The sequence below is a fragment of the Macaca nemestrina genome, chromosome 15 (assembly GCF_043159975.1).
Source record: "Macaca nemestrina isolate mMacNem1 chromosome 15, mMacNem.hap1, whole genome shotgun sequence".
In the NCBI taxonomy this organism is placed as follows: domain Eukaryota; kingdom Metazoa; phylum Chordata; class Mammalia; order Primates; family Cercopithecidae; genus Macaca; species Macaca nemestrina.
The window spans coordinates 114,087,353-114,100,251 of NC_092139.1; the positions used below are offsets into that span (position 1 = coordinate 114,087,353).

Genomic DNA, 12,899 nt, shown 5'->3' on the forward strand with positions numbered 1-12,899 from the left:
GGAACCTTGCCTGGGCCCAAGCCCCTTCTTGGGGATGTTTCTTTTGTTTTCTTTTCAAGAGACAAGGTCTTGCTCTGTTACCCCGTCTGGAGCACAGTCGTGTGATCACAGCTCACTGGAGCCTTGACCTGGGCCCAAGCACTCCTGCCCTGACCTCCCAAGTAGCTGGGACAACAGGCATACACCACCACACCCAGCTAATTTTAATTTTGTTTTAGAAACAGTCTTGCTATGTTGTCTAGGCTAGTCTTGAACTCCTGGCCTCAGGTGATCTTGCCTCAGCCTCCCAAAGCACTGGGACTACAGGCATGAGCCACTGTGCTAATTTTTAGCAGCTAATTTTTAAAAACTGTAGAGATGGGGTCCTGCTGTGTTGCCCAGTCTGGTCTTGAACTCCTGCCTCAGCCAGCCAGTGTTGGGATTACAGACATGAACCACTGCCTGACTCTCCTAGGGGATCTTAACAAGCCATGTCTCCAGGTTGGGGAGCCCAGGGCGAGGCTGAAGCTGTGACTGAAGCAGCTGTAGTCACCCGTTACCTGGGCTGGGGGAGTCGACGTCCCGTGGCTTGGACGGTGTTTGTGCTGTTATCTGTTCAGACACGATCACAGAGGGGCTTGCTCTGCCCTCATCCATCGCGGTCTGCTGCGGAGGCTCTACGGAGCACTTCGTGGTCCTCACGTGGACATCCTGGTCTGGCTGACAGGCCTGCTCTGGGCTGCCTGGACTGCTTTCTCTCTCTCAGATGCTTCTAGTATTTTCCTGTTAATCGTGGCTTTGGGGCTGAGGTAGAAATATTCTATCACGTTAGCCACCAAGCATTCTGGGATGTAAACATTAGCAGGTGAACTGAGGAGAAAGCAACTTGAAAAATGACCTCAGGCGCGGGGGCGTTCATGGGTTGTTTTTTCTATCTCAGATTTGAGATTAGGGTGGCCCTAATCTGCGGTGCTGTGCAGCCAGCACCAGGACAACAACTCCAGAGAGGCCTGGGAAATGGGGGCACTGTGGACCAGAGAGGGTTGGGGTTCCCATTTTTCTCTCTTTGCTGTCACTACTTTTCCTTAAGGTGGGCCCTGTTGGGTGGAAGCGTGAGACAGTGCAGGTGGCTAGAGCGGTGGGAGAAACCCATCTTTCTGGACAGAGAAAACAAGAAAAGGACCCCATAAGTGAGAAAATGCAAGGCAAGTTCCAGCAAGGAGAGAGCTGGAGAAGGGGGACCCCCAAATTCTCCACGTGTGTTGAAACACACCCCTGCCCCACCCCACCTGTGAGTGCAGCCAACAACCCAAAACAGCATAGCCAAGGCCGAGGGCTGACCTGGGGGTGGACCTGCTGCTCGTGGAAAGAGAGAACCAGTGGTCAGAACCTAACCAGGTTGCCTGCTGCTGAAACACATGAAATGACACTTACAGCAACGGTGTGAACAACCCAGAGTCTAACCTCACATTCCACATGACGAGTGAGGGTTCAACCTGCAGTTACTCAGCACACACAGAACCAGGAAAACGCAAACAGAAAAGTGATTTCAGCCCCAAGATGCTCAAATGTTCAGATTATCCCAGAATTCACAGCAGCCCTAGTTACAGCCATGCTTCATGAAGTAAAGGTGAACACTCTTGGAATGAGTGGAAAACGAAGTGCCCAGCAGAGAAATAAAAAGGAACCTAATGGAAATTTTAAAACTCATCGAGTATTTGAAATAAATTCACTGGGTGAGTTCAGTATCAGAATTAAGATGACAGAAGAGAAAAATCAGTGAACTTGAAGATGGAGCACCAGAAATCACCAAATGAAGGACAGATAGAAAAGAACGAAGAAAGATGAACAGAGCCTCAGGGACCAGTGGGAAAACGTCAAGAGGTCTAACATCCGAGTCACTGGAGTCACAGAAGGAGAGGAGAAAGATCAGTACAAGAAAAGAAATAATGGCAAAAAATTCCTGAAATTTGGTGAAAGACAAAAACTGCCCATCTAGGCTGTGGCAGGCCTACCAGGGAGTGGAAAGTTCCAGCACAACATTCCACTGGCTGAGGGAGCATGGGACGTGGACAGCTCAGCTGCACATCTGTAAACCATCCCTTCCACGGCCACCTTGGGCACGGGGAGGGGCGGGGGTGTTTGTGGAGAAAAACCAGCACTGCAGAAGTACAAATTCAAAAATCTTAATTTATTGTAGACTCTTCTCATTTGTAATTCCAGTGTTTTGAACATTAATAAATACACATCTGTTAAAAACCTCCAGTGTCTAATCTCTCCCATAAAGTCTTAATAAAAATAAGTTTACATTTTTCCTGTCTCAATAAAACTGACAGTTGTTTTTTGGTAACAGTTCTGACCAAATTAAAAATTACACCTCATGATGTTGGCTGTGGAGTATGTGAAAAAAAAAAAAAAAATAGAACAAAACAAAAAATTACACCTCAGGGGGTGGAATCCTGTTAAAGTCATGAAAGCAGACTGTTCGAAGACTTCAAGACCTTTTCGTACTTAGGAAACACCAGTGGCAAACGTTTAAAGGGACTAGAGTTTTGTATCTTCGAAAGACCACTCACCTGGTAAGGCACATGTATAATTCATTCAGGTGTGAGGACTTGGGGATCTCATTTCATCCTCCTGTCTGGACCATTTTCAGATACGCTTTTCCTCTCACAGGCATCTGCTAACAGTGCTCACATTTTCATCAGGGTCAGGTTTAAAACTTAGTGTGGATATCTTTGCATTTTACTTGATGTTCATCCTATTTTATGGTTTCTCCTATTTGGAAGCAGCTGTGCTGATCACTTATTTGGGCGCCTGATTTGAAGAACAAAAGAAACGCTAAAATCAAACATGTCTGACAGTTCCGGCCGTTCCACAGTCCCTCGGGCCACACTGTGCCAGCTGCCTGCCTGCAGTGGGCCCGACCTTGGTGTGAGTTTCCAAAAACAGTTTGGTAACCGTTGAAGGCTGTGGCTTTGTCCCTCTGCACAATTGGCCATCTGAAGCAAAATGAAGTAACTGGTCAGACGCCGGGCATGGGGTGGGAACCCCTGCCCCGGGAGATCCTCGGAGTCTCAAAGAGCTAGAGAACTGGCAGGAGGGATGTAATGGCCTGGAGGGCCCCATACCTCTGTCCAAATCAGGAACCTGCAAGACTTTAAGGTCCCAGGTCCCACGGGAAGCAGGAGCAAAGGAGAAATCCATCCCCACCTGCAGCTGCCAGGCCACCTGGGAGGGGGTGGTGGTCAGGGAATGACCAGGTGAAAAATGACAGCCGTGTGGCAACCATGCCCCACAGTGACCTCAGCAAGGCTTCTCACACCTGCCTAGTCCTGCACTGCCCCGTCTTAAATTCACACAGCCAGGGCAGAGGGCAAACGCATGCACAGCGAATACCAGGGACCCAGGGGGCCGGCGGGGAGGGCCCATGCCATCCTCGCTTCCTGGCCAAAGGCAGCTATAGGGCTTCTAACTGCTTGGTTTTAGCCCCACTGCTGACATATTTTCCACCTTTGATCTGCTGGGGTACCAGTTTCGTCAACACATGCCAGATTCAAGTACAACTGTGCAATCTTTACACGGAAGACAGCAAGGGATCATCGCATGGATCTCCTGGGATAACAAAGTCAGCACGAATGCAAAATATATACAGGTTTCACCTCCTCAGAGTCCAATACAAATATATAAAAGTATCTACAGCTTTCCCACATAGTGATTTTAAGACAAGGGGTGCCTTTGCAAAGGGCTGCCGGGCTTCCAGCCAGGCGTCTGCACTGCCATGAGATGCCCACCTGGGCGGGGCTGGACCACAGTCTTTGGTCTGTGCCTGGCGTCCCTGAACTCTGGGCAGCCTCTGGGCCCTGTCTGGGGTCCCCTCGCAGATCTGGCTCTGGCTGCAGTCTTAGGATCCAGCGGTGCTGGCCCAGTGGTCTGCGCCTCCCTCATGCCTGTGGCCTTTGGCACTTGTCACCAGGTCTGACAGGCCCTGAGCTCCTGGGAGAGCCAAGACCTTTGTGTCTGGATGACCAGTCCGGGGGCTGCCACCGTGGGGACCGCCACACTCTGGGCCCACTCCACTTCAAGGGCAGTGGCCCCTCGGGCTCCAAGCTCTGAGGGCTCAGTGATGCCGCAGCCTGTGTGGGGGTGACGGGCTTGCCTCACGGTTTCCTGATGGTTCAAATTGAAGTTTCATTACTGCCTCTGCGCATGGGAAGAAGCCATCAAGCAGGTGAAGGGTCAGTGAGGGTAGTGGCTGGGTGGGGCCCAAGGTCACACAGGGGCAGGATCCCCCCATCAGGGTAGAGGGGGCGTCTAGGGGCTCCAGGGAGGGCAAGCTCATGTTGGATGTTGCTGCCTTTGGGAGGCAGGAGAGGGGACCAGGACTAGCCCATGGGCTTCTCTGCTGCCGGTCTCTCAGCAGAGCACAAGGAATCAGTGTTAGAAACCAGCCATCTCTACGGTGACTTTTGGGAGGGGCATCCTGAAGACCTGGCTTCTCCCTTGTAAGTTTGGAAGGAGGGAGGAGGGGCCAGGACCCCAGCTCCAGCCCGCCCCCTTCACCCCGGGCATTCCGGGACCCTCAGTATCCTTAGTTGCAAGGTGGGTGGCAGTGGTCCAGAGCAGAGACAGTGCTGATCAAATGCAGAGCCCAGCACTTTAGGTCCTAGCATTTCGGGGCTGGCCAGGGCTTCAGAGTCCCAGAGGCCTGAGATGTGCCCCCAGGATAGGGGGTCTGCTCATCTCCGGGGGATCCCCCTGACCTCAGCTGCAGCACGCCCCCCTACAACCCCGCATCCCTGCCTGGGCTTCCTCTGCACTCAGGGCTCCAGGTGAGATGGGTGCCAGGTCCCTGACCGCTGCCCCCTTTCTCTCCTGACTCAGGACAAGGGGGAAGTGGGTGACCCCCGCTCTGGAGGCCCGGGCTACTCACTCGGAGTCTGAGCCGTCGGCCTGGACGCTCCCGGTGCGCACGTTCATGGCCACCCCGTTGAGGTGCTCACGCCCCGGCTCCCTCCCGGGGTTCTTGACGGTGATGGTGCAGTCGGGGCCGCCAGAGCCCAGGGAGGACGTGCGCGAGGATGTGGGGCTCTGCTCACAGTCGGCCAGCTTCTCCCGGAGCCGGCCCTTCAGCGTCTGCTCTGTCAGCATCAGCGGCGGTGGGTAGGTGACTTTATTTTTCAAGATGCCTGGGAGGAGGAGGCGCAACAAGGTCACATCCGGGTGATGCTGCCAGGGACAGCTGCTGGGCTGCGTGCATCGGAGCCAGCCTCAGCCCCTGTCCTTCCTCCTGGTTTCCCAGGTCCCAGGGCTAGGCTGGAAGGCCACGTCTGTTCTGCCCAGGCCCTGACCTGCCCCACCAGCCCCACCCCCACCTCTGAACCAGGGACTGGCCCTTCTGGGTCCTCCAGCCTTTCACTGCAGCCCCGGCTTCCCCAGGCACCTTTCCTCTGCTCTGGAGGCTGGCAGCTAGCAGGCCTGGCCGTGCCCCCGCTCTCCTGGTCTGGGGGATTCTCTCCACGGTGACTGCCCTGCTCCTCGCGATGCAGCTCCACGCTGACCTTGGTCTCCACCTTCAGGCGGGGCTGGCCGCCTGGGTCCTCACTGTCACTCTCAGCCAGGCTCTGGTCAGGCCAGGTGGCCAGAATGTGGTTGGCCACGGCATCCCCTGAGGCATGAGAGCGGTGCTCAGCAGACAGCAACACTGCCACTCGAGCTGCGCCCCTGAGAGCCATGGCTCTGGCAGGTCCCAGGTGGCTCTGACCCACCTCTCCCCAACCTGTAGGCCTGGTAGGGCTGAACCCTAAAGGTGGGGAAACTGAGGCCCAGGAGGGAGAGTCCTGGCAGCAGGGCCCTTGCTGGGATCCCCCGCTGCATCTGTACCAGTAACCACACATGGCTATCCACCCCCGGCAGCCTCACCTGGACCTTGCAGTGACGGTCCACAGAGAACCCCCGAGATTTCCTGCCTCTGCTCCAGGGATTGGCATGGAGGAGCAGAGGCTGTGGGGGAACCCAGCCAGAGTCCCCCCCACCCCAGGCTGTCCTTTCATGTGGCTGCAGTGCTGCTGGGCATATCTTGGGAGGAAGGGACCCAGCCATGGCCAAGACCTGCCCCGAGCCTGCTGTCCACAGCCCAGCCTGGCCCAGTGTGCCCCACACGCTCACCTTTAGGGGTGCTATGGATGGCGCCCCTGGTCGGGTCCCATTTTTCCTCAGCCCCCACCCCGTCGTCCTCGCTGTCTGACGAGTGTGAGGAGGCATAAGAGCTGCTCTGCTCATCCAGGGACAGCTCGCTATCTGAGTCGGAATCATGGCCTGTGGATGAGCGGGGAACAGGGAGGCTCAGGCCCTGGGAGGTGCAGGGGTCCCACCGAGGCCAGGTAGAGCCACTGGGCCCCTGGCATGCTGACACTGCGCATGGCGAGGCTGCTAGTGCTTCTTCAGGGGCGGAGTCTCCAGTGACCAAAAGGATGTGGGAAAAACAACCCCGGGGATCCTCCCCCTCCGGGGAAGCCATACCAGGGGGGTCCTTGGAGCTCCTGGGCACGAAGGATGCGTCTGGCTCTCCGTGGCTGCCCCGCACCAGCCCAGAGGACACGCTGAGCTTCTGGACTCCTTCATCCCTAGAGAGGCCGGGGAAAGGTGGGGCTCAGTATCATCCCTCAGGGGACAGGAAGTGCTGGAAAGTTCTCCGGAAGATTCTCTGCCCCCACCCTTCTGTGTTACCATCAAGAGCACAGACAAAAGAGGCTCCCAGTGTGTGGGGGAAGGTGGTAGGGGAAAGGTTGCGGGGGAGAAGGTTGGCGGGGGGAAGGCGGTGGGGGAAAGGTTGTGGGGGAGAAGGTCGGCGGGGGAGAAGGTCGGCGGGGGGAAGGTCGGCAGGGGGAAGGTGGTGGGAGAAATGTGATGTTGGTTGAATGGCAGGACATAGATGGGGGTGGCGCCAAAGCCTGAGGGAGCTCGAGAGCTACCTCCCCGAACCTGGATCTGCAGCCTGACCTGACAGTGCTATCCAGCGAGGCGGTGGACTCGCCCAGGTCCGTGCGCAGCATGTCGGGCCCATCGCCGAAGGTGGTGTTGCAGTTGAGGGAGCGCTGCGGGGAGGCGAAGGGCTGGTCACTGCCAGGTGGAGGCCACCACATGACCACCACGGGGGATGGCTCTGTCCCCACGGCAACCCCCCCACACCCACACCCTGGCTGGGCCCCTCCCCAGCACACAGGAGGAGCCAGCCCCAGTCAACCCTCACTGCAAACAAGAGCCTCCTGGCAGCTGAAGGAAGCGCATCCTGGCCCACACTGTGGTCAGGGTTGCTGCCCTCCCTACAGCCACTGCTTCTGGTCAGGGTCCTTGGTGGTCCTGGCCCCCTCTTTCTAAGGCCTGGAAAAGCAGGGCTAGGACGCGACCGAGGCCCCATCTGGCCGATTCTATCACTCTCTGGTTCTGATGCTGGCAGCCATACCGTGCTCCGTGGGTGGCTCTGCTATCCCCACCATGAGGGGCACACGGGCTGAGGGGCTGGGGCTGACGCGCGATACTCCTCCCTCACCACTCAAGATGCCGCCGGCTTCCAGTCCCGCGGTGTCCCCGGTGCCTCTTACCGTCAGCAGGGTGGCCCTGGTGGTGGTGGAGTCCTCCAGGTGTAGCTTCCTCCCGCCGAGCACACCCTTCAGGTGCTTCCGGACCTCCTGGTTAAGCACGCAGTGGAAGAGGAGGACGAAGGGGCCCTGGAGGGAGGAAGGCGGGGTCAGCACCTGCTGCTGCCTCCCTAGGCACCTGCCCTTAGGCGCCCCAGCACAGATGCGCACACAGCCTCGAGTGCACACTGCCAGGCCTCCCCTCCTCAGGGACTGCTGCTTTCTCGGGGGCAGGTTGGGGAGCTCAGAAACTGAGATGCCTGGGCTGGGCCCCCGGCGTGCTGGAGGCATTGAAGGCCCCAGCTCAGACCAGAGTCTTCTGGGCACTCCTTCCACAGCCCTCGGGGCCCTCTGGTGTCCCCGCTGTGTCGTAAGTCCACTTGCTGGCCAGCCCTTAGTATGACCAGAAATGGCCACTTCTGATCCCTGGAGACACAAGTGGACTTGTGCTGGCCTGGCACTGGGGTCATCGTCCCCAAACACAGTGGGGAGGAGGCACCAGGCCCTGTGCTGGTTGCAAAAGGGGCGAAGTCCTTGCAGCCACAGGAGGATACCACATGAGGCCCAGGCAGGGCTGGTTTGAGACCGCAGGCCTCCACTGCCTTGCATCACAGCAACGGTGCCACGGCGGCCAGGCGGCAGCCCCGCAGGCAACTCAGCCGCCACCTACCTGTAAGCCACTGAAGATGGCAAAGAGGTAGTGGAAGCTCAGTGCATCGAGGTTCACAGCCAGCAGCCCCAGCAGCCAGGTGGCGCTGATGAGCAGCAGCAGGAGGAAGGCGGTCCTCAGCAGGGAGCTGCGGGAGAGCAGGATCAGGCCTGTGCCCACCGCCACCACCTGCTCCCTTCCTCCCTCCCTCCCTCCCTCCCTCCCTCCCTCCCTCTCGCGCGTCCGCCCATCTGTCCATCCGCCTGTCCACCCAGCCATCATCCACCTTGCTCCCTTCCTCCCCCGTAGCCAGGAACAGACTCATCCGGGAACCAGACAGAGCTTGTGTTAGTGGGGATGGTGGTGGAACAAATTAGGAAGCAAATAAATGACAAAACAGGAGCCGTGACGACTACACCAGGCCAGGGGGCCTGAGCCACGCCCATGGCTGCACTAGCTCCTGTGAGACACCTGTGGAGAGGCGAGAGGAAGAGCCCAGGGCCTGCCCTTGACGAGCTGTGACACTGCAAGCAGCTTCCTGAGCTCTGCCTCAGTCTCCCCATCTGTAAAAGGGGAAGGCAAAGGCGCATCCCCTCCCAGGGTTCAGAGGGGATGGAGTGAATCAGGGTGACAGAGCCCGCAGGTCCACAGGTCAGGGATGGCACTAAAGATAAGGAACTGACAAGGCCCCAGACCCCCCATGTAATCCCCACATCTGGCCTTCCAGGCCACTCACCACCCCTCCCTCTCCACCCTCCTGGGCCGGGAGCCTCACACTCCTCCTGGCAACCCAGCCCCCATGCAAGCATTCTCCCTTCGCCCATCCCTGGCTCAGTCCCATCTGTCAGGTCACCAGCAGCTGTCAGGTCACCAGCAGCTGCCAGGTCACCAGGGGCCACCTGGTTGTCTGACAGATGCCCCTGTCATCCCCTCCTGACCCTGTCATGGCTCCTGAACGCTGTGCTGAGTCCTCCCACAGTGCCACCTGCTCCTTTGGGGGCCTCATAGGTTCCCTCTCCTCCCTAGAACACTGGAGGTTCCCTCCGTGCTGGGCCCCTGTTCCGCTGCACCCTCTGATGGTGGGGCTGGGGGGGGGCCTCCACTCCAGTGGCCCCAGCAACACCCGCAACACCCTCATCACCCATCAGAAAGTTCCATCTCCCCCACCCCACCCATCTCCACCCTGGTGATTCCAGGCAGCCCAATGCTTCCGTGCCAGGCGGGAGGGACTGAGGCCCAGGGTTGGCTGCCAGCTCCCTCCCCTCAGCTAACCTCCCCCAACTCCCCTCCCCTCAGCTAACCTCCCCCAATTCCCCTCAGCTAACCTCCCCCAGCCCCTGCAGATGCAACGTGGGAAACCCTGGTGCTCACCCAGCTGCCCCCAGCCCTCCTCCATGAGGCCCACATGCCCTCGTGGGGCCCCACCCCACAGAGACTGGACATCGGGGTCTCAGGGCCCAGCTGACATGGCTGGCCGGTCAGGTTCTGCCCCACTTACACGATCCCTTTTTTCCCATAATAATGGTGTTTTCTTTGGCAGGAAACCTTTGCAGATAGGACAGAAGTGACTGTGTTGATCTGAAAACAAAACAAGCCGATCGATGTCAGGTGGCAGACTCTTCAGTCTTGTCACTGCAGACCTTCAACTGCCAAAAGCACCTGAAGCCCTTTGCCCTGCATCTCAGGAAGGGGTGTCTGGGTGAGGAGGACCCGAGCCCTGGCCTGTGGGACCAAGCACAGCTGTCCACCCACTGCCCCACAGGGCCCACCACACCCAGCCTGCCTGTGCAGGACCCTCCTGGGTGCTGGACGCAGACGGTCTCCTGTGGACACGACGCGAGACCTGAACCCACGATCAGAGGGCGAGGTTGGGGAGGGGCCTGGTGGCTTTGCTGTCACAAGATGGCCCTTCCTGCCCCGCTTTGGCTGCTCAGAGGAGTTGGCGGCCCCAGCCAGCCCAGAGCAGTCCTTCCAGCTGACGCATGCTCGGAGCACCCGGACTCCATGAAGGCCCCACACTCACAATTATAACTGCTCCGATGGGCCCCGCAAAGCTCCAAATCAGAGTGTCTTGCAGGGACAGCCAGCAGAAGTCCGGGTTTCCGTAGCCCTGGGGGTCCAGGCCGACCGCCAGTCCTGAACACAGCGGGGAGGAAGGGAAGGGTGAGGGCCGCGTGCCCAGTGGGCCACCCCGTGCCAAGGACCAGCCAGGGTGGGGTGAAATGGGGGACTCAGCATGTCCCTTCTTAGAGGAAAGAGCAAGGAGTTTGGGGAGCCAGCCCAGGGACCCTCTGAGTACAGTCTCTCCGTGTGGGGTCTCAGGCTCACCAGCCCAGGTGGCAGAGGCCTATCTGGGCCGGGGGCTGCTGAGGAAGACCAGAGACCCTGGAGGGTGGCAATGAGATGGTGCAGGAGGGATCATGAAGGCAGACGGTGCTTGGGACGGCCCTGCCAGCTGGGACATGTAGAGGTCAGAAGGCTGTGATGGACCCAAGGTGCAAGGGATGAGGCCCCAAAACAGATGGAGGACAGCGTCACATACGGGGGCCATATGTGAGCGGGTGGGGGACGCATACGCCCCCTTACCACATCCAACCATGTGCACATGCCATACACACGTACATACCCTATACATATGCATGCACACAGTGTGCAGACACGCATCACAGATATACATACCATACACATGTGTACACCACACACACCCCCGAAACTGCCTCAGCACTGGGCTTGCTATGTGAGCTGCCTGTTTAAATAGGAGTTGCCACTCCTAACCATCGTGTGACAAGCCAGATCCACCTGTCCATGCAGAGCATCAAGGTGACACTTGGGACAGAAGCAACCAGCAGGTGTGACCTGGTCTTTCTGTGCCCCTCGCCCCACCCTGGCCTAGGCTATGCTCCTCCCCATTCTCCTTAAATATTTAAAAGATCCCGGCTCCCTGCTGCTTAACACCCTCCAGGACTTCCCACTGTCCTTTGGAGGAGCCAGTTAACCAGGACCACCCAGGACAGTCAGGGAAGCCCCAGATGGCCGGGCGAGGCAGCGGCCACTGACCAGCGTCTGCAGCTCGGTCTGAGGCTCCCCGGGAGTTGTTTTAAGATCTTGTGCGAGACAGACCTAAGTGTTAAACACCACAAACCAAACCAAAACCCGTTTTTAAAGCAAGTAGGAAACGTGAGCTATCTGGACTTAGAATCCAAAGGGCAGAGGCATTGCAGAGACCTGCTTTGCCTGGGCATCGAGGCAGCTTTTACACAAAGCCATACGAGCCCCTTTCTAGGCCACATTCTTCATCTCAGCGTCTCTCACAGTAAGCACCTAATCTAGGCAAGGTATGGCCTGTCACGTCAGGAAGTGGCAGCTGCTACCTCGCCCAACCTGCCCCCACCTCAGCGGCCCTGGGGGGAGGTGAAAATGTTCTTCAGGGTCCCTTGGAGTAAGGGAGATCAGTCACATCGGAACACCCTAGCCAGAAGCCTGCCTAGTTGGAGGCTAGTCAGTGACATTGCTGTGGAGACCAGGACAGTCCAGCAAGTGACCATGGCACTGGCCCCAGGGTGGCTGCTGGGTGCTGCCCTGGGGGCAACTCCCCCCACCCCAATGACTCTGGCCTCAGACTGCGTCTAATCCCCAGAACCCAGGGATTACCCAGGAAAAGGGGTTCTTCTTCTTGTGAATAAAGGTGGATCTTTCTCAGTAGGGAGCAAACTGACTTTGATTTTTAGCAAAATGTGTGCTGAGGAAGTACTGTTTGTTCTACTCACTGATTCACTATTCATTCATCCACCCACTCACTCATCACATCCACGCACTGCACCCACCCAGCCACTTAATTTCATTGTCATCCATTAGCTACCCATCCATCCACCCACCTATTTCATCCATCCCTCCATCCATCCTATTCATCCACTCACTTATCCCATCTATCCATCCACTCATCCACTCACTCACCTCTCCATCCCTCCATCCATCTACCTATCCATTCACTCACTTATGCAATCCATCCATCCACCTATTTCTCCATCCCTCCATCCACCCACCCACCCATCCATCTGCTCACTCACTCATTCCTCCATCCACCCACTCACCCCTAACCATCCATCATCTACCCACTCACTCAAACCCCACCCATCCACCCATCCACTCACTCACCCCAATCCATTCATCCATCCACTCACCCCCTCCATCCACCCATCCATCCACTCACCCCATCCATCTATCCACTCATTCACCCCTCTACCCATCCATCCACTCACCCCATCCATCCATCCATCCATCCACTCACTCACCCCTCCACCCATCCATCCATCCTCTCACTCACCCCCATCCATCTATCCATCCACTCACTCCTCATCTATCCATCCACCCACCCATCCATCTATCCACTCACTCACCCATCCATCCATCCATCCATCCATCCATCCACTCACTCACCCCCCATCCATTCATCCACTCATTCACCCCATCTATCCATCCACTCACTCATCCATCCATCCACACTCACTCACCCTCCATCCATCCATCCACTGACTCACCCATCCATCCACTCACTCACCCCCCGATCCATTCATCCATTCACCCCCCCATCCATCCAGCCACTCACTCACCCATCCATCCACTCACTCACC

At 57.6% G+C, this 12,899-nt stretch overlaps 1 protein-coding gene across 5 annotated transcripts in view; it reads right to left on the reverse strand.

Moving 5' to 3' along the window:
* Positions 1-12,899, reverse strand: part of LOC105489797 (cadherin EGF LAG seven-pass G-type receptor 1) — a 203,970-nt gene that overhangs the window by 9,762 nt on the left and 181,309 nt on the right. Inside the window, exons 26-36 of one of the 5 annotated variants that reach the window (XR_011614219.1) lie at positions 10,292-10,404; positions 9,767-9,846; positions 8,290-8,416; positions 7,584-7,709; positions 6,982-7,076; positions 6,502-6,605; positions 6,148-6,297; positions 5,423-5,647; positions 4,913-5,168; positions 3,111-4,182; positions 2,150-2,981 (exon numbers count right to left, since the gene is read on the reverse strand). Coding sequence is in view for 4 of the 5 variants with exons in the window: in XM_011754896.2 (XP_011753198.2) it covers positions 4,158-4,182; positions 4,913-5,168; positions 5,423-5,647; positions 6,148-6,297; positions 6,502-6,605; positions 6,982-7,076; positions 7,584-7,709; positions 8,290-8,416; positions 9,767-9,846; positions 10,292-10,404 (1,301 nt within the window). In the remaining variant the exon portion in view is untranslated. Of the gene's footprint in view, positions 1-2,149; positions 4,183-4,912; positions 5,169-5,422; positions 5,648-6,147; positions 6,298-6,501; positions 6,606-6,981; positions 7,077-7,583; positions 7,710-8,289; positions 8,417-9,766; positions 9,847-10,291; positions 10,405-12,899 lie in introns of those variants that run through there. The other 4 variants (XM_011754897.2, XM_011754898.2, XM_011754896.2 and 1 more) reach the window with 4 other exon arrangements.